The sequence below is a fragment of the Tenrec ecaudatus genome, chromosome 5 (assembly GCF_050624435.1).
Source record: "Tenrec ecaudatus isolate mTenEca1 chromosome 5, mTenEca1.hap1, whole genome shotgun sequence".
NCBI lineage: Eukaryota > Metazoa > Chordata > Mammalia > Afrosoricida > Tenrecidae > Tenrec > Tenrec ecaudatus.
In genome coordinates, this window is record NC_134534.1 from 550,544 (window position 1) to 578,126 (window position 27,583).

The following is a 27,583-nucleotide window of genomic DNA, read 5'->3' on the forward strand; positions in this document are numbered from 1 at the left end:
CCCCTCAGCCTGGGCCAATGGGGAGTAGCTGGCAGCTGGGGACAGGGACACTGCAGTGGGGAGCTTCAGCCCTCCCCCTACACTGTCAAAGAAGGGCCGGATGCGGATGGCGACATGCAGCAGTGCAGAGCGAAGGTCCCGAGGCTCCAGCAGTTCCAGCAGCCTGGCCAGGCCCACCATGGCCTCCAGGGCCACCAGGCTGTGCAGGTCATCGGTGTCGTCCAGCCCACCAATGAGCGTTGTCAGCAGCTGGGGGCCATGGGCCCGAACCTGAGTCACCACAGAGTTAGGCTCCTGGGTCTCTGCACATCGGGCGGGACACCCACCCCCAGCTTGGCTACTGCCCAGCCTAGTAGGCAGGCCCACCTTGTCAGGGGAGCCGGAGGCCAGGTTGGCGAGGCCCCGGAGCACCAGCCGCCGCACGCTGGGGCACGCGTCTGCCTGGCGGGCGGCCAGGTGGTCCAGCAGGGACTCCAGCAGCAGTAAGTCATTCGCCACGTGACTGCTGAGTAGCTGTGTAGAGAAGTCTAGTCGCCTGCCCAGAGCCTGTGCTTTGCCCTGCCCCCACCTGGGCTGGGGAAGGGCTGTCACCCCCGTTGTGGGGTAGATGTGGCTAGCCAGCAAAGAGGTCCTAGCTGGCCCAAGCACCTAGACACCTCATAGCTGCTCCATTCAGAGCTGCACACCTGGGTCCACAAGGACCTGTCCAAAGCCCCCCATTCTAGGGCCCTCTCCCATGACCCCAGGGGACATGCGGCAAGATCACACATTCACCAGGGCCTATCGCCATGGTGAGGAGCCACCTGGGTCCCTGGGAGACTGCTCACCCCTCCTCGGTGGGAGAGGATGACTACAGCCCTGCCCAGCTGCCCTCAGGTCTCTGCATGGGCCTAACCTCTGCCAGAAAGGCTGTGGAGGTGATCCTCTGGATCCTGTACGTGCTGCTCTGCGTGGCAACCAGGGCCTTCATTACCAGTGGCAGCCGGGGGCCTGCGTGTTCTGCCATGGCCCTGGAGTGGGCCAGGAAGGTAGAGGGCTGTATTGCTGTCTGTCCACCTCTCGAGGTCCACCCCTTGAGGACCACCACTACCCTGGCTGGGGAGTCTGCAGGGTTTGGGTTCCCAATTCCATCTTGGACAGTCCTCACTGGGCCCCTCTACTGGGAGGGCTTTGTGGGCCTGTACCTTCTTTCAAGCGCCCTGCTTACCTGGCCAGCTGGGTGACACCGTCCTCGTGGCCCTCAGAGCTCCTCAGCAGTTCCCAGCCACCCTCCAGCTCCAAGTGCCGTACCACATCCTCGCTGCCACCCCTCAGCAGCATGGTCTGCAGCGTGTCCACCGCAGAACTGCAGAACACAGCTCAGTTCCACCCAGGGAGACACAGACACACACATCCCAGGTGTGAATGCAGGAAACCAGCTGGGAGCCCTTGGCAGCCCTCTTTGGGGACTCCTGGGGAGTGGAGGGCTTGCAGGGCTGCTCTGGGGCAGGCTGCCCACAGGTACTGGCAATGCCCCCTGGGGGAGGGCATGAGGGATGGGTACTTCCTGGTCAGCAGCTTCTTGGCTTGCCCTCAGGACTTATTGAATGAACACAAGAATGATGGAGAAGTGACTCTGGCAGATTCTTTAGGAGGGATGCCCCAGGCTCCCCTGGGCTGAGCCAGGATCTAAAGGAGTAGGACCCATGTGGAGGGGGGAGGAACCTGCCCCCACCCTGTGGTGCTGGGCTGCTGGCTGAGGCCTGCACCTTGCCTCATCTGCCTGTGTGACATGGTCAGTTCTCTAGGACCACTTCAGTGTCCCTATCCCATGAGGCTGGTCTACCTAGCAGTCATGCCTGGGGTCAGGGCTGCTTGGACGCCCATGGTATCTCCCCTGCAGGAGGGGCTGCAGTCCTGCACAGGAAATGAGCCTGATACTGTAGCCTCTAGGGCTGTCTGGAATCTGCTCCTACACTCCAGCAGCCTGAGGCTGGGGCAGATTGGGGGGTGGGGTGAGCCCACAGTGCAGTCCATACTGCTGGCAGAACTGCACACAGTGGGGAGGTGGTGTCCAGGTGTGAATGGAAAGGCAGAGTGTGTGTGAGGGCAGAGGGGAGTCAGACCTCATGGGCTGTCAAGGGGGAGGGGTACAGGACAAGCTTGCTTTGGGACCTTGTGATTCATGCCCTGTGTCTCTGGGGGGCAGGGCCTGGCCCTGGGCAGAGGTACATGCCAGTCACTGCCAGCCCGGTCCTCATTCAAGGTCAGCTGCTAGTGCCAGATCCCACCCTCCTGAGGAACACTGATCCAGCCAGAAAGCTGGGTCCAGGCCTAGGGACCCCATGAGAACCAAGCAGAAGCCAGCCCATATGGTTCCTGGCAGGGGGTGGGGGAGAACTACAGGCGCTCTGTCCTGCCTAGCTTTGCAGGGTGTCTGTAGGGCCCACCCACCTGCTCAGTCACCTCTAGCCGAGATCTTGGTTTGAAACTGTCCTGGGTGACAAGAGGCCTCAAGGGCTGGCTGGTAATGAGCAGCAGGGGAAAGTTCTGGCCCCGAAGGGGGCTGCTTCTCGCATGCCAGGCAGGGCCAGCAGAGGTAGAGAACACTGTGAAGGCCATGCCTGGCGGGCAGGGTCAGCTGCGTCCAGCTAGCAGCACTGCACCCCTAGGGCACCGGCCCTGCCACTGCAGAGGCCACAGGGCCCAATCTGCAGCCCAGGTGGGGGCAGGAGCCCAAGTTTTGGCCATTTCAACAGGTTGGGGCAGAGTGGGGTGGGGTCTCTGCTGAGGTTCTGCCAGAGCTGTGCTCCGAGTATACAAAGCCAACATTGTCGTGAGGGCTGAGAGGCCCCAGCACCTCAGTGCACCCCAGGTCCCTCAAACAGCTGCTGCAGGGAAGCAAGTAGGCAGCCAGAGAAGAGGGCTAAGCTCAGTCTCTTGACAAGGAAAGGATGTGTGCCCGCTACAGCACTGCACACCCATGTGCACTCACTCGCACCTCCATGCACACACCTCACAGATGTGCCCACAGTGCATGACCTGTTCAGCTCATATGCACGCTTACCTGCAGGGCTCCAGACTCCGGGTGGCGGGGGGAGCCCCAGATCTCCTCCTCTCCTTGGCCTGCAGGCTTCGGGGCAGCTGGACGCCCACAGAGCAGCTGACCCTCAGCAGGAGGGTGACAAAGAGCTCAGGGTAGAGCTCCAGCACTGCAGCCCCAGAGGCGGGCATGGACAGGACCTCGTAGAGGGCGCATGTGGCCTGGGAAGAGGGGACCCATCAAAAGTGCCACCCCGCCTTACCCAGCAGCAACACCTTAGGGACTCCTCCCCCGGCCTGTGGCCCTCAGGCGTCTGGAGGTGGTGATCCCAGGGGAGTGGGGGGAATGGCCCAGGAGGTGGGGACTGGGCCCCAGACCATCTGTTCTCCGTGCTTTGGGGTTGGGGGAGGGGGATTTTCACAGCTGTTTTATTGCTTAAAAAGTGGGCGAAGTGGAGCAAGCTGGGTTGATGTTTTCACAGGATAAAACGCAGAACCCTCTCCCTGGGGAAAGACGCCTTAGAGGCTTTTACAAGCCGAACTGTGGCCTGCAGGCTCAGCTGGCACCCCCACCCCCACCTCCGGCAGTAGCCAGGTGGTGCAGAGTGAGGGGTGCACCCCGAGGGCCTGGGGCACTCACTGCGAGGGGCAGCACCGTGGCCACACGGTCAGGGGCACTGCTAAGCAGGAAGGCTCTGCTCTCTTTGAAAGGGACGTCCTTCCTCATCTTCTCCAGCAGCAGCTTCAGCACCTGGGCCGCGAGGCTGGGCTCCACAGCCAGGGCTCGCCACAGGGTGCAGGTGTGGCTGTGGCAGACAGGGGTGGTCACCTTGGGGCTGCCGACCTCTGAGCTTCATGGCCCCAGGCCACCAGAGCAGGCTGGCCCTGCACTGACCCTGGGTGCCTGCACACAGCTGCCCGGGTGGTGGGCAAAATGGGAGGAAGGCAGGAGGATGGTTCCAGGACTGGATGTGCAAGCCGGGTTTGGGGGCAGAGTCAGATTTGAAAGGAAAAAGGCAAAGCCAAGGGGCCCCACAGAAGCCACTGGGACCAATGGAACTGTGGAGCAGCGAGCAAGTGGCGGGACTGAGACACCCGATGGCGTAGGAAGTCCTGAAACCGGATACAGCTGGAGGGAGAAGCATGCTGCAGCCCTTAGAAATGAGAAACACAGCACCTGAGGATGGTGCCAGACAGCTCAGCACAGGACATCTCCTGTGATCTGGTCCAGGCAAGAATGTCTATCACATGTCCACCTGGAGGCCAAGAGGTGGTAGGCGGGCAGGAGAGGCTCTGAGCCTTCCAGGCTTGATGGAAGATGCCCACAGGCAAGGCCAGGAGGACGGGATACCCCCATCCCCCCCAAGAGCCAGCAGCCAGTTCCCTTCAGCTGCAGCCTTGGTAACAGTAGCACTGCCAAGCATGCTCCAGTTGTGGTGGCCCTGGAGTGCTAGACCCTGCGGCAGAGCTCTAGAGGGGTGGTGACATAAGGACGTTTCTGACAAAAGTGTCACACACACACACACACACACACACACACACACCTCGCAGGGGCAAAGTCAGCATGACCTGGGGTCATCGCCACACCACGGCGGGGTGGAGGGGAAAGAGCAGGGCAGGGCTGAGTGTGTGTCACAATCCAGGCCTCTGAGGCCACATGTGAAGACTGTGCATCTATATACACCTCGGATGTGGTGCATTCCAACAAACCCTGCCAGTGGACACCCAATTGGAACTCCACGCGATGCTCCAGATTGATCCCCAGATAGCACCCTTTCTTTCATGGGAGTGGAAAGCCCTTTCTTTCTCCCATAGTGAGGCTGGTGGTTTTGAACTGCTGACCCTTCAGGTTGCAGCAGCTTAACACATAACCACTATGCCACCAGAGCTCCAGATAGTACCCTTTCTTGATTGTTCTTAACCATTATCAGGGTAAAACTCATCCTCAGCTGACTTGACCACTCACTGCCATCTCATTAGTGCTCACTCCTAGTGAGCCGAGAGAGAGTTTCAGGGCTGCCAGTCTTTACGGGAACAGATGGCTAGTAGCAGCTGGTGGTTTTGAATCACTGACCTCACAATGAGCAGAGAATCAGTGGTAGCAGACACTGATAGGCCATGCAGAGGGGCGGAGCTGGTGGAGACCACGTGCACAGTGAAAGGCAACAGAGACAAGGGCTGTTCCAGGCACAACCCTGCAACACTGGGGACTAACAAGTAGAGGCTGGACAGACCCGTAGGCTGACCGGATGGAAGAGGAAGTGACCAACAAAGTTTGACAGAGCGGGTGGGTAGTGGTGGTGTGTGTGTGTATTCGCTTTTTCTTGGAGCCCTGGTGTAGTGGTTACATGCTGGGTTGTAAACGTATGGTCAGCAATTCGAAACCACCAGCAGCTCCATGGAAGACTGGGCTTTCTACGTCCACAACAGTGACAGTCTCGGAAGCCCACAGAACGTCGCTATGAACCAGCATTGACTTGATGGCAGCGAGTCTGGTTTTTGGTACTTACTTTTACTACAAATACAGGAACCAAATAAGGAAAGCTTCTTTGACATAACTAAATACCATGAGGGAACAAGTTGCTGGTCTGGGGAATCATCAGAACCACCACAGTCTCAGGGGCAACAAGTTCTACTGGAATAACTTAGCTGGCACAGACAAGGTTCTGCCCTCTACTTGGATGAGCAGTGTGACTAGAGTCTTAAATGCAGTCACTGGGCTCTCTCCAGTCAAGGAAAAAAAGAGGGATTTAATTCAAAACAAAAGCGAAACAATCAGTCCAGTGGACTCGTGGACCACACAGACATCAGTCCCCACAACCCTGAGACCAGAAGAGTGGATGGTGCCCGGCTAGCACCACCAGCTGCTCTAAGAAGGCTCACATAGAGGCATGTCTGTGTGTGCAGGGCTGGTGGGTATAGAACAAACTGAAAGTCATAAAAGAGATCGAGCTTATGGCTCAGGTAGACCAGTGGGACCCCTGAGACTGAAATTAACCCTGTGGCAGAAGTCAACCATCTGAGCAAAACAAAAGGGCAGCATCTACCATAGGGTAAAGTTCAGAGGGCTAGGGAAGGAAGACGAAGAGGACGAGGAAGAGGAGGAATGGAGCCCTGAGGGGCTGTGACTGTGAACTGACAGACTGTGTCAGCTGGTGGCGGGATGAGATGGCATGCTGCCAACCATTACCCTGTTCACACTGCAGTTAACCAGCCAGACAGCAGGGAGTGGCTGTTGTAGGCCAGGCTGTAGGAGGCCTGCCCTGGTACAATGGTTAGGTGCCTTTGAGTTGGTTCCTACTCAGCAACCCTAAGCCCCAAATCACAAAACACCATCTGGCCCTGCACCATCCTCACAACAGTTATGTGGGAGGCCCTTCTTGTAGCCACTGTGTCAGTCCACTTTGTCGCTGTCCGCCCCACCCCCCCACCACCACTTGGCGAGGATGGGACTTGTCTCTCCTGACAACAAGCCCAAAGTATGTTGTGAAATGAAATCTCACTATCCTTGCCTCTATGAAGCACCCTGGCTGTACTTGTTCCAAGTAAGATTTGTTTGTTCTCTATGCAGCCATCTTCTTCGCCAACACCATAGCTCAAACGCATCGATTTCTCTGCAGTCTTCCTTACTCAACGTCTAGCCCAGTGGTTCTCAACCTTCCTAATACCGTGACTCTAATACAGGTCCTCATCTTGTGGTGACCCCCCCCAACCATAAGATTATTTTTTGTTGCTACTTCACTGTCATTTTGCTACTGTGATGAATCAGGCAACCCCTGTGAAAGGGTCGTTTGACACCCAAAGGGGTCATAACCCACATGAACCACTGGTCTAGCCTCTTTAGAGTGTGCGTGCGTGAAAAAGGTGGACCCCAATAAGGAAGACGAGACCAATGTGTTTGCACGCAGGTGCGGGTGGCCTTCCCTGCGAGTGACAGAAGCTGGGCTCACCAAGAGAGCAGAGAGGTCCATAGTGCCCACCATGGGAACCACCACAGTGTCCCAAGGCCCCCCACAGCTCACAGCCAGAATGATAGCCCGTACAAGTCCATGGACATCAAGGCCAAGGTCTGCTGACAGCCCGGGCCTGGGCCCGTGAGCTGCTGAACTGCACTGTACATGAGCTTCCCTTGACAGGGGAACGAGGGGAGAGCAGAGCACAGCAAGTAACAGCCACTGGACACCAGACACAGAGTGGAGTGGGGGTAAACGTGCGTGCACATACTGGGGAACAGTCAGAGGACGCAGAAAGGAGAGCAGCGGCACAAGGAGGAAGCAGGAAAGCATGTGGCCAAGGTCCAGGCGGTATGCACTGCGACCAGGTGGCTGAGGGGGAAAGCCTGGCGATCTGATTCTGTAAGGGGGAAGCCATGACATCTGAAGGGACCGTGTCACTCTGGGACAAGTCCACACTGAGCGGAAGCCATGCATACGTGACGCAGGACGGAGCCCAACATTGGCATGAGCGTAGTGGCTCAGCCAGAGGAGACTGGAGGCACCACCGCCTGGGGCCAGCACACATAGAGGGGCCGTGTGGTTGACAATGTTTAGTCGCTGCTGCAGGGCAGAGGGACTGGGCCCCCACCCTCCCTGAGGGTCCATTGAGCTGACGAGGGAGGGGGTGGTCAAGAGAGCCAGGGCCGCACAGTGGGGTTGGGGAGGGCTGCAAATCACAGGCCACAGCGGAAGCTCAGAGGCTGGGGTGAGGGCAGGGCAGCTCCAGGAAGCACCAAGAACCACTGTGGCTCATGTCCACTGTGACACAGCTAATGGAAAGGCCAGGACAGCCTCATGGCCCCAGGAGTGGATAAGCAGGGGCCCTTGGATGGGGGGCCCAGATCCCTAGGGCCTGCCATAACCTGAACTTGGCCCGAGGCTCCAGTGAAGAGAGGAGGGAGGGTACCTGTCGAAGGGCAGGGGGCTGCCCAGCAGGCTAGCCACAACAGCAGCCTGGTGCTGGGAGGCCAGCAGGTACACGCTGTGTTGGGCGGCCTTCAGCACGTGCTCCTCCGGGGCCTCCTGCAGCTTGGAACGCAGCACATTCACAATCTCCGGTACCTATGGGGCAGCCAGGGGCTCAGCATAACCATGATCAGGCATCCACACTCACTGCTCCCTGCAGGCAGGACCTACACTGGCCCTACGCTGAGCTGATGCAGGCCATGGCTGGAGGGGTGGATCCTCAGCTGAAGCTACATCTCTGAGAACAACACAGTGGTAAGGGTCCAAAAACCCAAACCACACTCACACCCCCTGCCATCGAGACCCCTCAGGACAGAGGAGCGCTGCCCCTGCCCCTGCCCCTGTGCGGTTCTTAGGCCCTAACTTATGATGAGTAGGAAGCTCCATCTTTCTCCTGCCGAGCAGCTGGTGGTTTTGAATACTGATCTTGAAAAGAGGAGGGCAACGTGTAACCACTACACCAGGAAGCCACATCTCAGAAGACAATATAGAGACAAAGAGCAGGACGGGACAAAGGGAAGGCCAGGCTGGCCCCGCCCCACCCTCACGGGTGCCACTCTGCATTCTCCTCTGCATCACAGGGACACCGGCCATCCTGGGAAAAGAACTAAGGTGGGTTCTGAGGAGGGCCTGACCATCAGGGCATAGGTTAACAGCTCTTTCCTCCCCGCTTGCGAAGGGTGCTGCTGCCACTGGCATGGATTCCCTCGCAGCCTGCGCTGCTGCTCTCAGAACTCAGGGTTTCTGCTCGCTTAGATTTCCACAACTCTGACCATTAACCATGAGGCATCTTGTTGCGGGATTTTGAGTTTATCCTGTTTGCAACTCCACTCGGCCTGTGGAATCGGTGGTGGTGGTGGGTGCGAACAACCCACAGCGACCCTATGGGTCACAGAAAGACCACCCAGCCTTGTGCCACCCTCAGGCCACGCTGGACCCCACAGACACAGCCACTGCGTTCCCTGCCCTGGGGGTTTTCCCCTTTGTCACTGGCCAAGCATAATGTCCTTTCACAGGGACTGGTTTCTCTCGATGACATGTACAAATACTGGTGGTGCGGCCTCTCCCTCCTGGCTTCTCAGGAGCACTCTGGCTTTACTTCTTTCAAGACAGGTCTCTCGGTTCTCTGGACCATACATGGTCATCTCAACATGAGTTGCCAGCACTATGATTCTTCCTTATTCGTTGTCCAGTTTTCACCTGAATGTGAAGACCCTGGAAATGCCAATGGCATGGTCAGGTGCATCTTACTCCTCAAAGAGACGTCCTGCAGCTGACTTCCCCGGGGCCTGACTGCTGCTGCCATGAGCATTGTGGATCCAAGCAAGTCGGCATCCTTGAGAACCTCAATCGTCATGTTCTCAATTCATCATGATGGCATCTACTGGTCCAGTTGTGAGGATGTCCGTCTTCTCGACACTAAGCTGCAATCACACTGAAGGCTGGTCACATCTTTTGCAAAATGTGGGAAACCTCTAATACCTTTCAGCCACACTCGCCTTTTTCTCTCGCTCTGGGATGCTTGGTGCCTGAGGCCCGTTCATGGTATTGTTCTCCATTGGCTCAGACTCTGCACTTCCTGTGGTCCAACCTCCTGCTCACTGAGTCTCTGCGGCCTGCGGGCAGTGCCAGTCAGTGTGTGCGCTTGCTTCTAGCTGCTGGCTTAGCAGATGTTCCACCCAAGGCCATCATGTCCCATGGTCCACAAGCTGACTCAGTGCTGGTTCTCAGTCTGATGACAGGGGAGCCCACTGCATGTCCCACTCACATGATGGCACAGCAGGCCAGGCCACCTGTCAATGCTGCCCTCTGGGGCGTTACCCTGGGTGTCACCCCTGCTAAGAGCCAGCACAAGTCCCCTCCCACTAACAGAGACCTGGCGTCTTTCCTGGGCCCCTGCCACCCACCCACCCATGCCCTCTTTGAGTCCAGCCTCAGAACCACTCCAACACCAAACTTGGGCCGGCAGCCCCAGCAGTGGGGCTCCAAGGAGGGTCAGCACCTGTGAGGAGTCTGCCGCAGGGCCTGGAGCACAGACTGAGTGAGGGGCACCACAGGGCTGAGGGGTACAGGTGGCAGGGCAGAGGCCCTGGAAAGGGTGGGCATGATGGGTACAACCCCACCCCTCTGGCCCCTCCCCTGGGGTCCCTGCCTGCCTTCTCCAGCAGCACTGCACCCCGTTCCTTCAGGAGGGAGTTGATCATGACAGTGGCAGCACGTGAGCAGTTCTTGTCAGGGTCCCCCAGACTCTCGAACATGGTGAGCAGGAGGCTGATGAGCTGACCGGGTGGGAGGCGCTTCCCTACGATCTGGGAGAGCAGCAGTGTCACAGACCGGGGAGGGGTGGACAGCAGCACTGGCCAGCATCGCCCCGCCCCTGGGAGGTACGCACCTGAGCGATGCTGTGGCAGCTATGGAAGAGCACGTTGAGGTCGGGCTTCACCAGGCCGTCCTTGAGGGCCAGGAGCCGCTCGGTCTCATCATCCCTGTAGTCTCGAGCAAAGCCTGCCAAGACAGGGAGGGGTGGTGGTGCGTGTGTGTGTCTTGAGAGTTCGTGTGTGGCAATATGGACTCCACCCTGGGCTCCACCCAGGGGCTCACCCTCATAGCCCAGCTGGAGGTAGAGCAGCAGATAGACGCAGTTCACGGCCTCCTGGCGGGTCACTGGCCACATGTCTGCACAGCGTGGGGCAAAGAGGCCGACAAGGAGGCCCAAGTTGTGGAAGGGCACCAGCACCTGCAATAGGCAAAGACCAGAGGGAGGGGCAGGGCAGCATGAGCACCCACAGGAGACAGCCCTGGCCTGTGCCCTGAAACCTAGGTGAGGAAGACTGTGCTGGAGACACAGCCCTGCCTGAAAGGCCCCTAGGGAGCTCCTCTCCACTGATAATCAGCCCCGTCTACCTGAGAGGCCCCTAGGGAGCCTAGCAGTACCCCAACTGAAAGATCAGTTGTAAGCACACTAGTCTACCTGAGTCCATCAGGAGGGAACCTGCCTGGAAATCACGGCCAGGCTGTGGCTCACACAGTGGACATGGCTGGCAGCAAGGGAAGGTAGCCAGGCAAGGGGGAGGCTTGGATCCAGCTCTGCTGCCATGCTGGGACGTCCCTCCCCAGAAGGCAGATCCTCATGGGAGAGCAAGAGGAGGGGCTACAGAGAACGTGAGCCAACTGGGTCCTGCCTGCCTTTCTGCCTTCCCTCAGCCAGCCTTGGGCCCTGCCCCTTTGCCCACCCTCCTGGGAGCAGTCCTTCCCTTTTCTAGGCCCTGAGACACGTGCCCAGAAGCCCCATACCTCTGAGCCCTCTGGTCTCACCCTGAGTCCCCCAGAGTTCCCAAGAATGCCCACCCTGCCCCCTGAAAGTCCCTGCCAGGAGGCAACACTACACATTCACTCAGTCCCCAAAGACCCATGGATGAGAAAGAGGGCCAGGCCAGGGTGGGGGCCACAGAGGGCTGGTCTTCACTGGGGCATTGCTGTCACCAGCACAAGACAGAACTCCAGAGACGCAGTGGGGCGACAGAGGCCCTGCCCACAAAGGTGCCAAAGGTCTGCTGCATTTGGAAAAACAAAAAACAAAAACTGACACTAGGGAAAACCTGTGACCACCCTGATGGTGAACTAGGCCCTGTCCAGCCTCCTGCCTCTGTCCTGACCAGAGTCCTCACTACATTAGCGGAGTTGACCCATTGCCACCAAAGCAAAAGCCAGCCCAGTGCTGAGGAAGCTCTAGGCAGAGGGGGGGCCCCGGAGAGGGGGCGCAGCACGGGGAGCCACCGAGTAACCAGTCTGTGAACGTCAGAGAAAAACCAAGTTCACTGTCCTTCTGAGGCAGTACCATGCACGAGACAACGGAGGCGGCCACACTATAGCGCGCTGCCGCCCACCAGGCACACGCCTGAACCAGGGTTTGTGGAGGGCACAGCTGCAGAGACAGGTGGTGAAGGGGCTGTGCTCCGGGAGGAAAGGCCCCTGGTGTTGATGCTGTGGGCTAGACGTGTGACTGCTCAGCAAGAGGTTTGTGGTTCAAACCCACCAGCCCCTCTTCAGGAGAAAGATGAGGCTGCCTGCTCCTGTAGAGAGTGGCAGGCTCAGAAACCCTGCAGAAGGCCGCTGGTAGTTGGAATCCATTGGATGGCAGTGAGGTACTCAAGGGTACCACTGTTTGACAAACTAGCCTGCCTGTCAAACACACACCAAGCCCAGGGACAACTGTCCTAAGACAATTCTGACTCAGGATTGTTGGAGGCTGTCAGCTAATGGGTCTGAACAGCCAACCTTGCAGTTAACAAACCCAGACTTATCTGACAGCCCCACCCAATTACCCAGCCTTCCCCAAAGACCCCAAGCCTTCCCCAAAGACCACCAGACCAGAGACCCAAGGTGAGTCCAGCAGCAAACTGAGCATGGGAACAGCAGTCAGCACCCTCAGGTGGCGCCCACAGCAGATCCAAAGTATAAGGGACAAAAAACCCCCAAAAAACAGGTGGCCCCAGAAAGCACTCTGTTGCCACAGCTTCAACATGACTTTGCATGTCGGCTAGAGGTGACCCAAAGTAACCAGAAGGATGGGCATCAGTTGTAAGCAAATTCATCGCCACTGTATCAGGGGAGGTGAGCCTCCTGGGGCTCCCAGAGCCAGTCCTCTGCACTGGACTGCAGAGCCCTCAGCTGAGCCCCGACCCATGCTGCTGTCAGGCCCAACCTCACATCATCTTGGCCCTGGAAGGGACTAGGATAGGACATGTGCCTGGTCTGCACGAATCCCAAGAACTTACCCTCTGGAAAGAGGGTCCTAGCCCAGGGCAGGTGCAATGGGCCTGGAGGGGAGGGAGCCTGGAAGACAGGGCCTGGACACTCACGCTGACATGCAGGTGGTCCAGGAAGTACCGCAGCAGACTGGCGCTGACGCCCATGGCTCGCTCCCGCTCATGGCCCCGAGGTGACTTAATCCACAGGCTCAGGTGCTGAGAAAGAAGGGAGGCGGGGGAGGGGCTGTACCACAGGCTGCAAGGGTTGCCTGAGAGCAGGTGAAGGCCTGGGCTCGGCATACCTCCACCATGACCTGCAGGCCCTCGGGGGTCATGTTCCGTTGCAGGACACTTGTCAGCAGGTCCTCCAGGGCATGGATCGTGTCCAAATATAGGGCCTGGAAGATATGGGTGAGACCACCAGCTCCCTTGGGTGCCCCAACCCACCGCATGGGGCACAGGGGATAGGCACACACCTCCCAGTCACTGGTACCATCCCCGTTAGACTCTGGCAGCAGAGCCATGACACTGTGCAGGCAGCAGTGAGTCATGTCTGCCCGCACCTGCTCCTCCAGCGGTGGCTCCAAGGAGCTGAACGGCCAGTCAAGGGGCCACCACGGCAGTGGTAGATGCCAGCCAGTACAAGGCCAGACCCCGAGTGGGTCACAGCATCAATTGGCCTCACACGCATATCAGGCCCCGGATAACATCACACTCCTAGCCTGCACATCTGTACACACACACGGACACACCTATGTGCAGACCAGTGGACACATGGGGGCTCTCTCTCTCTCGCGCACGCGCACACTCACATTGATGTACCTGCATGCGGACATGCATACAGACATCTACGTGCACACACTGACATACCCACATGTTGGCATACTCACAGGACCGATCTACACAAACACTGACGCAACCCTGAGCCTGTGGCGCACGAGTGCGCTTCCCTGCACAGGCACCCCTGGAGAAAGGATACACAAGGAGCGTGCAGGCCATCATGGCCTTCTTCCGCAGAGACGTCCTCAGCACGTCCTGGGGCTCTGCCCGGATGAAGTCCTGTGAGGGCAGCACCAAGCTCAACTCCTGCCAGCCCAGCTCCCTCCTCAGAGGTCCTCCCACAGTGATCCGGCCTCCTGCCTGCCCCTCCAAACACACATGGCCAGGCTCTCACCATCATGTGGGCCACCAGTTCTGCCTTCTGAGAGAAATGGAAAGCACTGGCCTGCGGGCTGCCACAGATGGCCTGGCTGACCATGCAGACACTCTGAACAAGGCACAGCTTCAGGGCAGGGTCCTGGGGAAACAAGTATGTTATAGGGCCTGCCACGCCCCACCCCCTGCACAGCAGCTCCCTACTATCAGGAGAGGCTCAAGAAGGGCCTGTCACCTGCAGCTCCCACTGGCCCTTCAGCCTGCCCAAAGTCATACTTGAACAGGAAACTGCAGCACACCCTAGGCTCAGTTCCTCTTCCCGCAACCTGGGATCTGGGTTTCAGCCGAGGCTTCCCCACTCCCGGAGGGTTCCTGCCATGTTACTGATAGGTACTGTGTGCCCAGGAGAGGGGTTCTGGGCAAGGTAGCTCCCCCAACTCAGAGTGGGCCAAGGTGCTGTGTGTCTCACTCCCAAGTGCCCCAGTCTGAGAGCGGGAGGCTCGAGCGTGTGGACCCAGCCAGAGGAGGCTGAGCTCACCAGGTTAGTCCCCAGGAGGCTGACAGAAGGGTGTTAGTGTGACTGGGACAGAGCCAGAAGAGACGTGTGGCCATGACATGGTGGGTTCCTGGGACGTTCCCACACACCCCCGGGAAGGGAAAGTGGGGCCCCTGCAGTGCTGTTCTGGCACGTTCCTCTGGGCTAGGCCCAGAGGTCCCAGTATATGCCCTCTGGCTTCTGCCCGCAGCCCCAACCAAGCAAAAGAGGAGAGCGGGAAGCAGAGGTGGCTGCCCTGGCACCGTACCTTGGTTTCTACCTTTATCCCCAGAACCTGAACGATAGAAAGCAACTTGAGTCACAGGAAAGCCCTGTGGGAGTCCTCCCCACCAGGCAGAGCCCAGCCCACCTTGGTGTTGAAGTACTGGAACATGTTCCGCAGGACATCTGCTTCCACTCGGGCCAGCAGCAGCTCTCGGGGGGCCTGCGCAGCCACGTGCCCATAGCACAGGATCAGCGTGCTCTTCACCTTCTCTACCTCACTGTCACTCCGGTCCTGCAGTCAGAACACCACCGACTCAACCAGGACTCCCACCCACACCGGGGCCAGAGCTCCAGCCAGTGAATACATTCCAGGAAGAAGGCCTGGAGGCAGTCAGCAATGGCTGAGGCACCATGAGCCCAAGAGGCCCCTTGGCATGAAGGCAGGAGGGCAAGGCTTGGGGACAAGGCAGACAAGTTAGTGGGACACACCTGAGGGGACACTTGGTGCCAGCCTTCCTTAATCTCCTGCTGACGGCACACCCTTGCTGACCACTAGGGCAGTGGTATGCCCACACACCCTGGCTGTCCAGGTACCCCTTCACTAACTCATTCCCTCCTGGTGCAGTGAGGACACAGGTCCCAGAAGGGATGGGCCACACACCCCAGCCCACCCTGCAAACCTTGAAAAGGCTTAAGATGCCAATGGACTTCCGGAACACCTCGGATCGCACAAAGTCCTCCAGCTGGGCCAGGCTGTCGTCCAGGTGCGAGATGGCACAGAGGCCGAAGCAGCAGGCCAGACCCTACGGGTCACACTTGGCTTGCACGGGGCAGGGGAGCAGCCAGCCTGAGGCTGGCCACAGTGGTCCTAGGGAGAGTTGGGGGAGGCACAGAGGGTAGCCCCCGCCCCACTTCTGTGTCGAGGCCTGAGGGCAGAGCAGCCTCCACTGCCACCCTGGGGCTGGTCTCCAGGCAGCAGTGCTGGCCCGCCTGGAGGGAGAGGCCCAACTCTTCAGGGGAGGGGTTGGGGCTGGCCAGAAAACAGCATATCACAAGTGCCTATGTACACGCATGTACATGCCAGAGGGCCTGCACTGCACGTGTGTGGGCTTGTGAGCTCCCAGGGCCCTGGAGCACCTCGCGATCGCTCTCCTCCTGGTGTCTGGCTGTCTCCAGCAGCTCCTGCAGGCGTTTCCTCACTACCTCCTTGCTGGATGCGGCACCCAGGACGGTCCCAATGCATTTATACAGGAAACTCTGTGGCAGGACAGAGTGCAGTACTCACCTGAGAGCAGCCCCTGCCACAGCCCTGGAATGGTGGCCTGAGGAGGCCGAAGCAGCCAGGCCGAGAGGACAGCCCTGACGGGCGCAGGGCTGGCTCACAGGCACACCTTCTCCTGGGGCACCCCGTGGTAGCAAGGCAGCTGCTTGCACATCTCCAGGCTCAGCTGACAGACCCAACTGTTGTCGGCCACGACAGCCAGAGTGTCACGCAGAAACTGGGAGGGCGGAGAGAAGAGAGGAGAGGTGAGGTCGGGGCGGCGGGCCTAACACCTCAGGTTCCGTGAGGGGACAGCCCCGGTCTGGTCCGTCTCTCACCATCAAGAGCTTCTCCTCCCACTCCTTCTGAGACAGGGTGGCCTCCGTGTGTTCTAAAATGACAGGACACCCGGCCCTGCTGCAGCCACAGGACAGCCCTGTCCCTCCCCTGCCCCGCACAGCCCCAGGCTGTCCCCCATGATGTGGCAGGCCTCACCAGCTAAGTGCTGCAACAGCAGGGGGACAGTGGTCTCCCACCTAGGGCCTAGCAGTGGGTGGATGTGGTGATGGAGGACATGCAGCAGCCGTAGGGAGGCCACCCCACGGCCATCCCCCACATAGGGGTCAGAGGACACAACCTGCGAGGGAGAAAAGGAGTGAGCTGGCTGAGGAGGCCCAGACACACCTGCCTACCATCAGGTTTGGATTCCAGAGCAGGGAGTGGCACTTACCAGCAGCCGGGTGGCTATGGCATAGGGTGACGGGAAGTTCCCTGAAACAAGAGTGTAAGGGTGTCATCAGGTGGGAAATCCAAGCCCAGCCCTCCCTAGTTCCTGCCCCCACTCACCCACTGGGCCCCTGGCACACGCACCCCAACCCCCCATATGGCATGCTCACCACTGGACTCATGCTGGATGAGGAAGGCATCAGGATCAGCCCCTTGCTGCTGCTTCTGGGCCAGATATGCCAGGCTCCGGCAGAGTGGGGTTAGCGCCCCAGTGAACTGCACGGGTGTCAGAAACTCAAGCAAGTACGGCCAGAGCACCTGGGGACAGAGAGTCTGGTGTGGGCAGGGGGCCTAGACAGCCAGCACACAGCTGCCCTCTGGGGGAACAGCAGCACCCACAGGAGACACACCGAAGCTTGTTCCCTCGACAGGCAGTATGTTCCCAGTATCCCTGTCCCAACTTGGACAGAGAAGGCAGCAGTGAGCAGGGAGGGAGGCTCAGGGAGACCCAGGCTGACCCTCTATACTTCCTGAGGGGCTGAGAAGGCTGACCACCACCCACCCACCTCATCCTCATGCTCTGGAGGAAGAGGGGCAGTCACAGGTAGGTGGGACCCCCACATGGGAGATGCCCTTGGGCTAGGCTGGCCAACAGAACCATGCACTCACATTGCTCATCCGGTCCACCGTGGTGCTGATGAGGTAGAGGGTGCTGATGCTGACAGCACGCACGCTGTCTGAGGGGAGGTCCTTGCTACCAGGGCTCTGCCTCTCAAACTGTGTGGGTGGCGACAGGGGAACAATGGGTGGCAGTCAGCTGCAGGGCACGGAGCACAGACTGCAGTCACCCCAGGAAGCCCAGTTCAGAAGCCAACTTCAGAGAGGAAGGCAGCCAGCACTTAGCGCTTTGGAGGGAGGGAGGCCAAGGGTTTCATTTGCCAGTGAGGGAGGCAGCAACAACCAGGGAGCCCCTCACAGCCCCCATCTGCCACCACAGCCCTCCAGGGGCAAGTGGACACTTTCAGAGTGCCCAATGAGGAGGCCCAGAGCCTGGCTCCAGGAGGCTTCTCTGTAGATGCTGTGACTGTTCCCTTGAATGGAAAGCAGGTGTGTGCAGATGAATTTGTGAGGGTTACCTCAGAGGGAGGCATCTGTGAACACATCTACAGACCAGGGGCCACCAGAAGACAGAGCCAGAGACCTGAAGACCACCTCCCAGCTTCCCAACCATTGGATCCTGTTCTCTGCTCATTCCTGTGGTGGCAGCCCCACAGACACACACCAACAGGAAGACTTTCATTTCCTAAGAGTGCTGAAAACACCAGAACCCTGAAACCTGACCCAGAAGGGAGAGTGACAGCGGGAGCTGGTCAAACAGAGGTGAGCAACACAGAGGCCTTGAGTGACAACTCAGAACAGTGATTCTCAACCTGTAGGTCGCGACCCCTTTGGAGGGGTCGAATGACCCTTTCACAGGGGTCGCCCAATTTATAATGGTAGCAAAATTACAGTGATGAAGTAGCAACAAAACTAATTTTATGGTTGGGGGGGTCACCACAACATGAGGAACTGTATGAAAGGGTCGAGGCATGAGGAAGGTTGAGAACCACTGACAGAGCACTCTCCAAGAATCCAACAAGCATTTTTCCATGAAACAGAACATGGGAGTCAGCATGAAGCTCTAACCAGACTAACACCAGGCAAGGGCCTGAGGCAAGGCCCATGACTGCAGGAGGAGACATGCATGAGCGCATGCGCACAGGCATGTGGGAACACGTTGAGTGAGTGATGGATGCGGGAACATGTGAACGCAGGAACATAGGAACAAACAGGCGAGCACAACATAAAAGCATGAATATAAGAACACGTGAATGTAAGCTTGTGTGAACACAGGAGTATGTGCCCTGTGGGCATATGAATATATGAGCATAAGAACAAACATGGATGTGAACAAGATCTAAGCGTATGAATGTACGAAAACAAGAATCCATGGGATGTATGAGGTGTGAGCATGTGAATGCATGGACACAGAAATGTGTGTGGACGACTGTGGGAACACAGAAGATGAACATGTGATCGGGTGACCTCTGGGGAAAAGCCACAGCTGACACCACTCTGGGTGTGAAAGAGCAAAGGCTCTGGCCTGTGGAAAGCCCCCCACCTGCCGGCCAAGATCAAGGTTCACATCTGGGCAGAGGCCTTCCTTTCATGCAGGGAGTGGTGGCATGGGTGGCCCCAAGCTAAGACCGGCTGGGAAGAAAGGCCTGGTGACCCACTTCCAATGAAGCCCTAAAAGTCACCAGTGTGACTTGGGACCCACTGCAGGTGGCAGGATAGGACAGCTTCCCCTTCCCCTTCCCCTGTGCCCAGGGAATCCCCAGAAGGGCAAGTGTTCGCAGCTAACTGCAGCAACAGTATGCTATGTCACACCTGCGACAGGCACCAGGGCACCGAGCCCACCCACCTGCCTAGCGGGAAGTGGCCCTCACCTGTGGCTCGGGGGGCAGGGCACACTGCCGCACAATGTACTCCATCATCGCATGGCCTCCGGGCTGCTCCAGGTAGCCGTGGTGGGCCATGGCGCTGATCACCTGCACCACTGCCCTCTTCACCTGCCATAAGAGGGGAGCCAGAGACCCGAGACACAGTTCCTCCAAGTCCTCCTGGGAGGTAGTAATTCCCCTTCTTCATCTGTCCCAACATCCACCCCACCTTCACCCATAGCTGTCCCAGCATCCCTCCTCCCATTTGCTGAACCTAGGCTACATGGAGCCTCTCTCCAGCTTGGGGTCACCTCGGGTCTTTGGAGGACAGCTTCTCCGACTGCACCTCTGCATTCCCACTCAGGCTTCTTCCCTCCCTCACCTACTCTGATGGACCCGCCCGGCTCCCACAAAGTCACCCTGTGAAACCTCAAGACCCCAGCCCCACCTGCTGGACCTCCAGCATGTTCCTGGCCCCTACCGGGAGGGCTGGGCTCTTTGGCTCCCCCTGTTCTGTGTCCTCAGGGCTAGGGTGATGAAGCGGGTGAAACAGCACCCTCCCCTGCCTTCCCCTGCAAGTAGCCCTCCTTCCGGAGCCTTCTCTTGCTGCCTGGGCCACTGCCTGGCCTCCAGCCCATCCCCACCCTCCCAGGGCCTTGTTACCTTGTTGTTGGGGTCCAGGAGGGGCAGCCGCATGGAGGAGATGATGAACAGTTTCCGCACTTCCATCTGAGCGGCTGCAAGAGACCTGAAGGCTCAGAGCCCCGCAACACAGAAGAGGCCGACGCACTGAGCCCCCACGTGCCAGTCATCACGGGACCTCCCTGTCATGAGCCCAGGCACCCCTGGGGCAGCCTGGCTACGGAAGGACTGACTAAGGAGGGCTACTTTTCCTCAGTTCGCGTCCTGGCACTCAATGTAGACCTGCACAGAGTGGCTGCACCCCTCTGGAAAGGGCCAGAGTAACTGCTTCTGGTCGATGATGCTTTTCCTCATCTGGGCTCACCAGAGAGGACCACCAGCACTCCCAACAGGGACAGTCTACAGACCAGCTAGCAGGGACGTGTCAGACATGGCAGGGTCACAGAAGTCAGGGCACAGGATGGCAGGGGAGTATTTTCTGGACCCAGTTTTAGGAGGCTTCTGGTCAGGTGTGCCCTGCCTGGCTCTTGGGGGTGGGGATACAGTGGGGGCAGTGGGCTCCCCCTGCACTGCTTTCCAGTAACTTTCCAGACAGAGGGGAATCACACAAACCAGGAAGCGGAGCCCCTGTCCGAGGAGCCCGGGAGGGCCCTGATCATTCCCTGGAGGACGAGGACGCACCAGCCGAGTTGATGACGTGCCTCAAGACCTGCAGGGAGCCCACGCGGGTCCGCTCACTGGTGATGTCCAGCTTGGGCAGTAGGAAGGCCAGCACACGGTCAGGTGAGAAGCAAGCTGCAAAGCCAGGTCATCAGCCCATGAGTTGGGGGCCCTAGTTCAGGCCTCTTGGTCAGCCCTGCCTTGGCCTAACAAGGCACTGTCACTGTGTGCCTCCCCAACAGTGAGGCTGCAGGCATGCATCCCCATGGGACCACCAGCAAAGTGGGACCTCCACACCACCCGGAATCACCCCAGTTATGGAGGATAGATGGCCCAGAATGCCAGCCATGGCCGCTCCTCAGTATTGCCCTGCCAGAGAATGGTGCTCCTAGAGGCCAGCAGGGGTTCAGTGTGTAGAGTGCACACACTTGGAGACCCACTAAATGTTCACAGGGTCCCCACATCCATCCTTCTGTCCTGGCTCTAGGCCATCCTGATCACCCCACTGCTGCCCCCTCCCCCACCAGCACAGTGAAGACTCCCCCACATCACCCTCCCCCCTGTTCCCCCTCCACCCCCGTCAGCATGAAGACTTTCCACCCCAGCCCCCCGCCCCCACCCCCTCACCCAGCACAGTGAAGCAGCGCAGCACCTCCTTCTGATTGCTGACCACTAGGGGGCTGGAGGACTCCACTGGCACGCAGACCTGCTCCAGGGGCAGAGAGGGGCCAGAGCCACGGGTGACCTTCCCCTCGGTCACCTGGCCATGGGGAAGGGATGGATAGATGGACATAAATAAGCCCTGTTAGCGCTGAAGCCTCTGAAAAGTCCTGCCCCTGCCCTGCCTATGAGGACGAACCCCAGAAATAGACGCTCATACAGGAGACTGGCTCCTGCTCCTCTGGGCGGGCAAACTGGCCGGAGCATCTTGGCCTCAGCTGCAGCCCTTGAAGGGACATGCATTTCTTCACTGGCAGATCCACCAATTAGAGCTTTTAACCATTCTTCTAGAATCAGCCCCACTCAATAGTAATTGTGCCTGATACTCACAGCCCTGCTAGCAGAGACCCAGGGCTGAGGGGCAGCTGTCAGTGTCCGGGCCACAGATCCAGGCAGCAAGATCTGGAGGGACAGGGAGGGCAGGGGGCCTTCTGCGCTCCTCCCCAGGAGCTACCTACGGGTGGGGCCTCGCCATGGCCTGCTGGCATACTGGTGTCCAGTGGCTGGCCTGGCCCCCTGGCTTTAGTCTCCAGTAGTTCATGTAGAGCCGACTGGCCTGGTCAACAGTTCCCACTCACCCATGTGCCCAGACCACACCCCATGTGTACTGAGGGACCCCCACCAAAAAAAGGGACCTGCAGCTGCCCCTGGACCCAGATGCCTGGCTGCCTACTGATATGGGCAGTACCTGTTTATAAAGCCCCACTCCCAGGGGCAGTCACCCTGTCCCCCCAAAATATGGCCCCCCCACACCTCAACCTGCCCCATCTGAGGCCTGTCTCCTCACCTCGACACTGCAGCAGCCTCCCACTGCCACCTGCCATACACCAGGGAGAGTTCCTCCAGGCCAGGCCCCTTGCCCAACACCCATACACAGGACCCACTTCTCTCAACAGGGCACAGTGACGCCAGCCCCTCCAGCTCCACTGAAATCCTTACTGTCTCCCCCACAGCAAGGAACCCTGGGCTAGACCCAGAAAATTGCCTCCTCCCAGGGCAAGCGTGCCCAGCAGCTGGGAGGGCTAGTGGTCAGAGGGCTGAGGGAGCAGGACTGCCACGGTGAGGCAGTAGAGGTGCTGAGTGAGAGGGTCAGATGAGGAGGTGGTCAGCAGCACAGCCACGTGCGCCAGCGAATGCCCATCTGGGTGCAGAGATCCAGGCAGCCAGTAAAAGACAAGATGCTGCCGCACCAACTTGGAGGACAGGAGACTGTGGCCAGGGTTCATGGGGAATGTGTGCCCAGCCCCTTGGCCCACCTGGGCGTGCAAGGCAGCCAGGAGTGTGTCGATCTGGACCTCCAGTGTACGGCTGCCCACGCTCACGGCCGCCTCCAAGATCTGGCCCAGACTCTGCCAGCAGGAAGAGGGGCCATCAGCCAAAGCAGAAGCAGAAGCAGGGCTGAGACCCTCTCATCAACTTCAATCCCCTGCCCCTCAGGCTGACCTCCTACCTCAACACAGCAACACAGTCCCCCCAGGCAGGGTTGAGCACTCCACCCACTCCCACTAGGCACACCTTGGAAATGGCGAAGGCCTCAGCGTGCTTCTTGTAGAGGGCAAGCACTCCAGGGACGAGCCTGGGGAGCTGCTCCTCCAGCCGCTCACTGGGCAGCAAGTGGCTCATGGGTCCCAGGGCCTCCACCACCGCTAGCCGGAGCTGTGGGCAGACGTGAGCCACACATAAGAGCCATCCCAGACACAAGCATGCTTGGGGTGACCACATACTGACCACAGGGTGACCAGAGAGGGATCAGTGTAGCAAGAGATGGTGTATCTACTGGCCAGCATGCTATAGCTAGCCAGGGCCTGGCCCCTGCCCCCCATAGTGCTTAGGGTGGAGGAAGGGGTGTGTTGGGGACCACTGGGCAACAGGAGCCATGCTCAGAAGGGCAAGGCTGCAGAACCAGCCACTGGTGTGTGCATGACGCATCTTTGGGGGGGGAGTCCCACATTGGGGGCCCTGTTGCTGGCCCACAAGCCCTGCCCTTGGGAGACTCTCAGCACCCCAAGGGGAGGGGCTCAAGCTACAGGCAGGGCCTGAGTGGAGGCTGGGTTGGGCGGGGAGGGTGGCAGACCTTGGCCTCCCGACTCTGCAGCCAGTGGTTGAAGAGTACATCATAGGCGCTGAAGACGTCAGAAGAAAAGGTGTCCTTCCTGACAGTGGGGTCCGGGGCCTGGTCCAGGTTGGCCAGGTACTCCAGGGTACTCTCACTGAAGTGCTGCAGGGCTGCAACAACCCAGCGGGGTGGGGGGCGCATACTAGGTAATAAGGGCAGCTGGCCTGGGAACATCAGCCCTTCTCTCAACATACCTCCCTTCCCCCACACCCCAGAACCGGATGCTTCCCAGAGTGGGGTGGGCAGAGTCTTACCTGAACAGAACACCACCCGCATAGCATCCTGCTTGGCCATGGGCAGCATAGGCAGCATAGTGCTCAGGATGGAGGTCAGGAAGGGCACCATGCCAAACACTGCAGGAGAGGCTGTCAGCCCCTGGACGACCCCTCCCCACCCTGCTCTCCTGACCGCCACTCAGGGTAGGGTTCACAGCAGACCAGGACAGGAGGGTGCCTACCGTTGGCTGCTGCCAGGCTGGCAAGCGTGTGCACAACATAGTGGTGGGGCAGCAGCCCGGGCTGGAAGCGGCCCAGCAGCTCCTCCATCACGGCATTGATGAAGCGTGTGCCCACTGCCACGAGAACACTGCTGGCTGCCTGCTGCCAGTCGGGGACCAGGTCCTGTGTCCACGGAGAAGAGTCAGAGTGGACACCTGCTCCAAGTGGGCTGGCTGAGCCAACCACATGCTACCGAGGGGCTGCAGACTCAAGGGTTCCCCACCGAGGGCCCACCACTACTGAGAGGGGCAGCAGCCCCCGAGTCCCACAGCTCCGATGCTGGGCCAACCTCCACAGCCTTAGCCGGCAGATGCTGACAGCTTATGTTTGCATGAGGGTTTGGACATTTTTTTCTTGGGTTCAGTTTCCCTGAGAAAATTAAGGAAGAACCCTCCCAGACCAAAGCAGCACTCAGTGCCACTGCCCAGGCAGATAGCTGGGGGGCCCAAACAGAGCTCAGGCTCACCTTGGTCTTGGTCATCTCATTGGAGGCCAGCAGGATGACAGACCTGACCATGTCCTTGTCAAGTTCACCGATGTGACTGCGTACAATCGCCTCCATGGCCTTTAAGATCATTGCCCGGTATGGGTGGGCGAGCTACAGGGAGACAGCAGGAGGCCACGTGGGCCAGTGGAGGGGAGATGCTGTGAGAATCCAGGATGGTCCCTGCACCCATCACAGGGAAAAGGAGCACCTACTTGCCTGCCCAGTCTCCGGGCCCCTCAGGGCCTGCCTGAGTGCCTGTGCAGACATCCTGGTTACTGCCCCCCACCTGCCCCATAAAACACCACAGGTGTCCTGGGCCCTCCTTCTCCTACAGTGAGGTTAAGTGGCCTCCTGGCCTCAGCTCACTGGCCCAGCAGTATCACAGCTCACTCCCCTGTGCTCAAATTGGGACCCTGAACTGATCAATGGGTTTGAATTCACGGGGCCAGACAGCTGTCCCCAGGATGCACTCGGTCCCATGTTGCCTTGTGTTCTCATCAGTGCGCAGAGCCACTTGAGAGCGAGGACTCTGGTGAAACCCCCGGAGGTGATGGAGATGGCAAGGAGTGGCCTATTCCTGCACACTCTACAAGCCTATGAAACCTAAGACCAAGTCCATGTTCCTGGATCCACAGAGGCCACCCAGCAAAAAAAAACAAAAACCAACACATGACCTCTGGAGACTGCAGAGTGGCCCAGGAGTGGGCCCACTGGACCAAAGCAGGACCCAGGAGGCCTGGCTCCAGCACTCCTTCACAGTACTTCCCTCAGGCCTCTCTGCGCCTGCACACTGGGGACCCATCCTGGGCCCCAATGGGGACCATGTCTGACCCCAGCTCCCCTTGGGGACACAGCTACACATGCACAGGTGACATGGAAGCATCTTGCCTCCTGGCCAGGCAGGTACCCCTGTCCGTGGTCCATGCACAGGGCAGGGAAGCCTTCAGGAAGCAACAGTTGTACCTTTTCATGCTGCCGCAGGTACTCCTCGCAGGCGCAGAGGGTCCCCACTGGCTGGGCCTCGCCAAGGGTGCACAGAGCACTGCAGATCTGCTCCTGCACCTGTGGGTCCTTGTCGGTTACTGCGTCCATGAGCGTGGTACACAGCCCTGCGTAGCAACGACAGCCCATCAGCCCCCCAGGCCCAGAGTTCACTATCTGCTAGGTATCACCTCTAGGTTCTCCAAGGCACTGCCTTCTCCATAGCCTTCTAGTGTCACAGGGACTGGAAATGTCTCACCACCCCGCTTGCCCACAGCTCACTTTTCATGTAGGATTCAGCCATGTCTGCGACTGCTGCTTCCTCCTGCCCCAGAGAGTTGGTATCCTTTCTGGCCTGTGAGCTGTGACTCCGTGTGCACAGCAGTTACTGCATGGGTGCAGGGCACATGCCAATAACCAGCTCTCTCCAGGACAGATGGCGGTGCTGCATTCTGGTGTGAACCTCTGGCTCGAGTCACACACAAGGGCACCACCAGCCAGGAGGAACGCGCTGCTGTGGCCTAGAGCATCGACCTCTTCACTCTGCAAAGCAAGGGCAAGGCTGGGACCTACTCCCATTTTTTGCACAAAAGGTAAAGGACAGCAGCTGGCGCAGCAGCCACAGCCAGGGCCTCTGAACACTAGGGGCCTGACCCAGGGCGAAGCAAAGCAGCCTCAGGCAGGGAGCGTGGGAATGGCACTGCAGGAGCAGTCTCCTGCCCTCCCAACACCTGCAGTAATTGTTGCCACCACCTCCCGCCTCACCCTCCTCCTGGAGGACAAAGGGACAGTGTGGTGGGCAGGAGATAGTAGGATCCATGGAAGGGGTCACCAATCCCACCCACCCACCTGACCCTGTAAATGATGGAAAAGATGCCCACTCCCAAGAGCAGGTCCATAAACACCCTGGAAAACCAGCCAGAATCAAATGAGAAGGCCAGAATCTCCCAGGATCCCAGGAGCCAAGAGCAGATGGTGACACTGCTGCCGATGGAGGCTTCAGCCAGCCCAGGCCCTTCCTGGGGCACAACAAGGAGCCTGAAAGCGCCCACACATGAAAGGTTACAAGGGCAGGGGGGAAGGTTCCAGAACTCACGTCTCAAAGTGAGGGCATACCCTAGATGGGCCCCGGGCCCCAGAACCCACCCCCGGCCTGATCTGAGTGGGAATACCTCCTAGCAGAGTCCTGAGAGGACAGGCTTTCAAGGATCTGGACAGGGCCATGTTCGACCTCACGTCCTGGGAGATGAACAAAGACCAGGCTGACCCAGATGCCACCACACCTGAGGCACCCACCACTTGCCCACATGCAGATGGCAAAGCTCACCCCTCAAATGAGAGCAAAGCAGAGCAACCACTGTGCAAAGGCCTTGGCTTTCGGATCTACCCTCCTGCTACGACTGAGAAATCAGCAAGCTGACACCAGTCCCCAGAACAGTGACCTGGAGGTGGGACCACCTGGCTCCAGGCCTGGAGAGTGTTGGGAGAGGAGGTGGTTGGAGCCCACAGGGTCCAGCAACCAGAAAGGAGCTACCCTGGTGGAGCAGGATGTGGCTCAGGAGGTGGGGCTTAGCCAGGATGACCTAGGGGGACCTTCATGGGAGGGCCAATGACAGGTGGTGCAGCACAGTGGATGTCATGAAATGGCTGCTATTGCTGTAGTGTTACAGCTCCCACCATGTGACTTGGTCGGGTGATGCACACATGAGGTGCTTGTGGCCCATCAAGGGGACTGGACAGCTTGCTAATGATGTAAGTAAGGTACAGTGCACCCATGCAACTAAGTTATAGGGTGCCCTCCCAGGGGAGTGAGTCCATTTTGCCATGCTACTGGGTTTCGACTGAGACATCCTGGAGGCAGAGAGGAGCTCAGGACCTGGAAAGGAGAGCCAGGAGCGTAGCATGACCCAAAGCTCTACTGCCCCCCCATGCCCAGGAGAGGGGACACCTGTGTCGGGCCTCCAGACCAGAGGCGGCAGGTGTAGCTGGGTATGTTGGAACACTAAGCAGCAGGGCAGTGGTGGGGGCACAGGCACAGCAGCCAGCCCAGTGGAGGAGGCTGCCCTAATACAGGGTGAGCTGTATCTCTAGTCAGTCCTAAACCTGAGCAGTGACTTATGAACAAAGATCACAGCTGAGCACTGTGTGGCAAGTACAACGGGCTGAGGAGAGCAGGCCCACTGGAGGAGAGCAGCTGGTGTCAGAGTTGACAAAGCACTGGATGGTGGAGGCACGCCTGACTGCTTTCTGCCTCCTGAGAATCGGCCTGGGGATTTCGAGCTTCTTTGCCCCTGTGCTGCTGGAGATCAGACACACCACTTCGAGCCATTTCCTGGTGGCGCAGTGGGTTACACGTAGGGCT

At 58.9% G+C, this 27,583-nt stretch overlaps 1 protein-coding gene across 4 annotated transcripts in view; it reads right to left on the minus strand.

The window, feature by feature from the left end:
* The window catches only part of MROH1 (maestro heat like repeat family member 1), a 44,591-nt gene that overhangs the window by 1,426 nt on the left and 15,582 nt on the right, over nucleotides 1-27,583 (minus strand). The window contains exons 2-38 of one of the 4 annotated variants that reach the window (XM_075549116.1): nucleotides 25,504-25,764; nucleotides 25,204-25,349; nucleotides 24,220-24,351; nucleotides 23,714-23,876; nucleotides 23,511-23,609; nucleotides 23,215-23,366; nucleotides 22,656-22,796; nucleotides 22,397-22,489; nucleotides 21,048-21,126; nucleotides 20,442-20,555; nucleotides 19,782-19,855; nucleotides 19,125-19,247; nucleotides 17,305-17,412; nucleotides 16,806-16,953; nucleotides 16,640-16,680; nucleotides 16,405-16,546; nucleotides 16,248-16,300; nucleotides 16,040-16,147; nucleotides 15,786-15,905; nucleotides 15,329-15,451; nucleotides 14,794-14,940; nucleotides 14,692-14,718; nucleotides 13,908-14,030; nucleotides 13,713-13,792; nucleotides 13,297-13,324; nucleotides 13,036-13,131; nucleotides 12,845-12,949; nucleotides 10,584-10,719; nucleotides 10,375-10,487; nucleotides 10,139-10,291; nucleotides 7,924-8,078; nucleotides 3,662-3,827; nucleotides 3,047-3,243; nucleotides 1,208-1,345; nucleotides 896-1,010; nucleotides 367-513; nucleotides 82-270 (exon numbers count right to left, since the gene is read on the minus strand). In XM_075549116.1, coding sequence (XP_075405231.1) covers nucleotides 82-270; nucleotides 367-513; nucleotides 896-1,010; nucleotides 1,208-1,345; nucleotides 3,047-3,243; nucleotides 3,662-3,827; nucleotides 7,924-8,078; nucleotides 10,139-10,291; nucleotides 10,375-10,487; nucleotides 10,584-10,719; nucleotides 12,845-12,949; nucleotides 13,036-13,131; nucleotides 13,297-13,324; nucleotides 13,713-13,792; nucleotides 13,908-14,030; nucleotides 14,692-14,718; nucleotides 14,794-14,940; nucleotides 15,329-15,451; nucleotides 15,786-15,905; nucleotides 16,040-16,147; nucleotides 16,248-16,300; nucleotides 16,405-16,546; nucleotides 16,640-16,680; nucleotides 16,806-16,953; nucleotides 17,305-17,412; nucleotides 19,125-19,247; nucleotides 19,782-19,855; nucleotides 20,442-20,555; nucleotides 21,048-21,126; nucleotides 22,397-22,489; nucleotides 22,656-22,796; nucleotides 23,215-23,366; nucleotides 23,511-23,609; nucleotides 23,714-23,876; nucleotides 24,220-24,351; nucleotides 25,204-25,349; nucleotides 25,504-25,525 — 4,296 coding nt within the window. In that variant the 5' untranslated portion in view covers nucleotides 25,526-25,764. Of the gene's footprint in view, nucleotides 1-81; nucleotides 271-366; nucleotides 514-895; nucleotides 1,011-1,207; nucleotides 1,346-3,046; nucleotides 3,244-3,661; nucleotides 3,828-7,923; nucleotides 8,079-10,138; nucleotides 10,292-10,374; nucleotides 10,488-10,583; nucleotides 10,720-12,844; nucleotides 12,950-13,035; nucleotides 13,325-13,712; nucleotides 13,793-13,907; nucleotides 14,031-14,691; nucleotides 14,719-14,793; nucleotides 14,941-15,328; nucleotides 15,452-15,785; nucleotides 15,906-16,039; nucleotides 16,148-16,247; nucleotides 16,301-16,404; nucleotides 16,547-16,639; nucleotides 16,681-16,805; nucleotides 16,954-17,304; nucleotides 17,413-19,124; nucleotides 19,248-19,781; nucleotides 19,856-20,441; nucleotides 20,556-21,047; nucleotides 21,127-22,396; nucleotides 22,490-22,655; nucleotides 22,797-23,214; nucleotides 23,367-23,510; nucleotides 23,610-23,713; nucleotides 23,877-24,219; nucleotides 24,352-25,203; nucleotides 25,350-25,503; nucleotides 25,765-27,583 lie in introns of all 4 variants that reach the window. The other 3 variants (XM_075549114.1, XM_075549115.1, XM_075549113.1) reach the window with 3 other exon arrangements.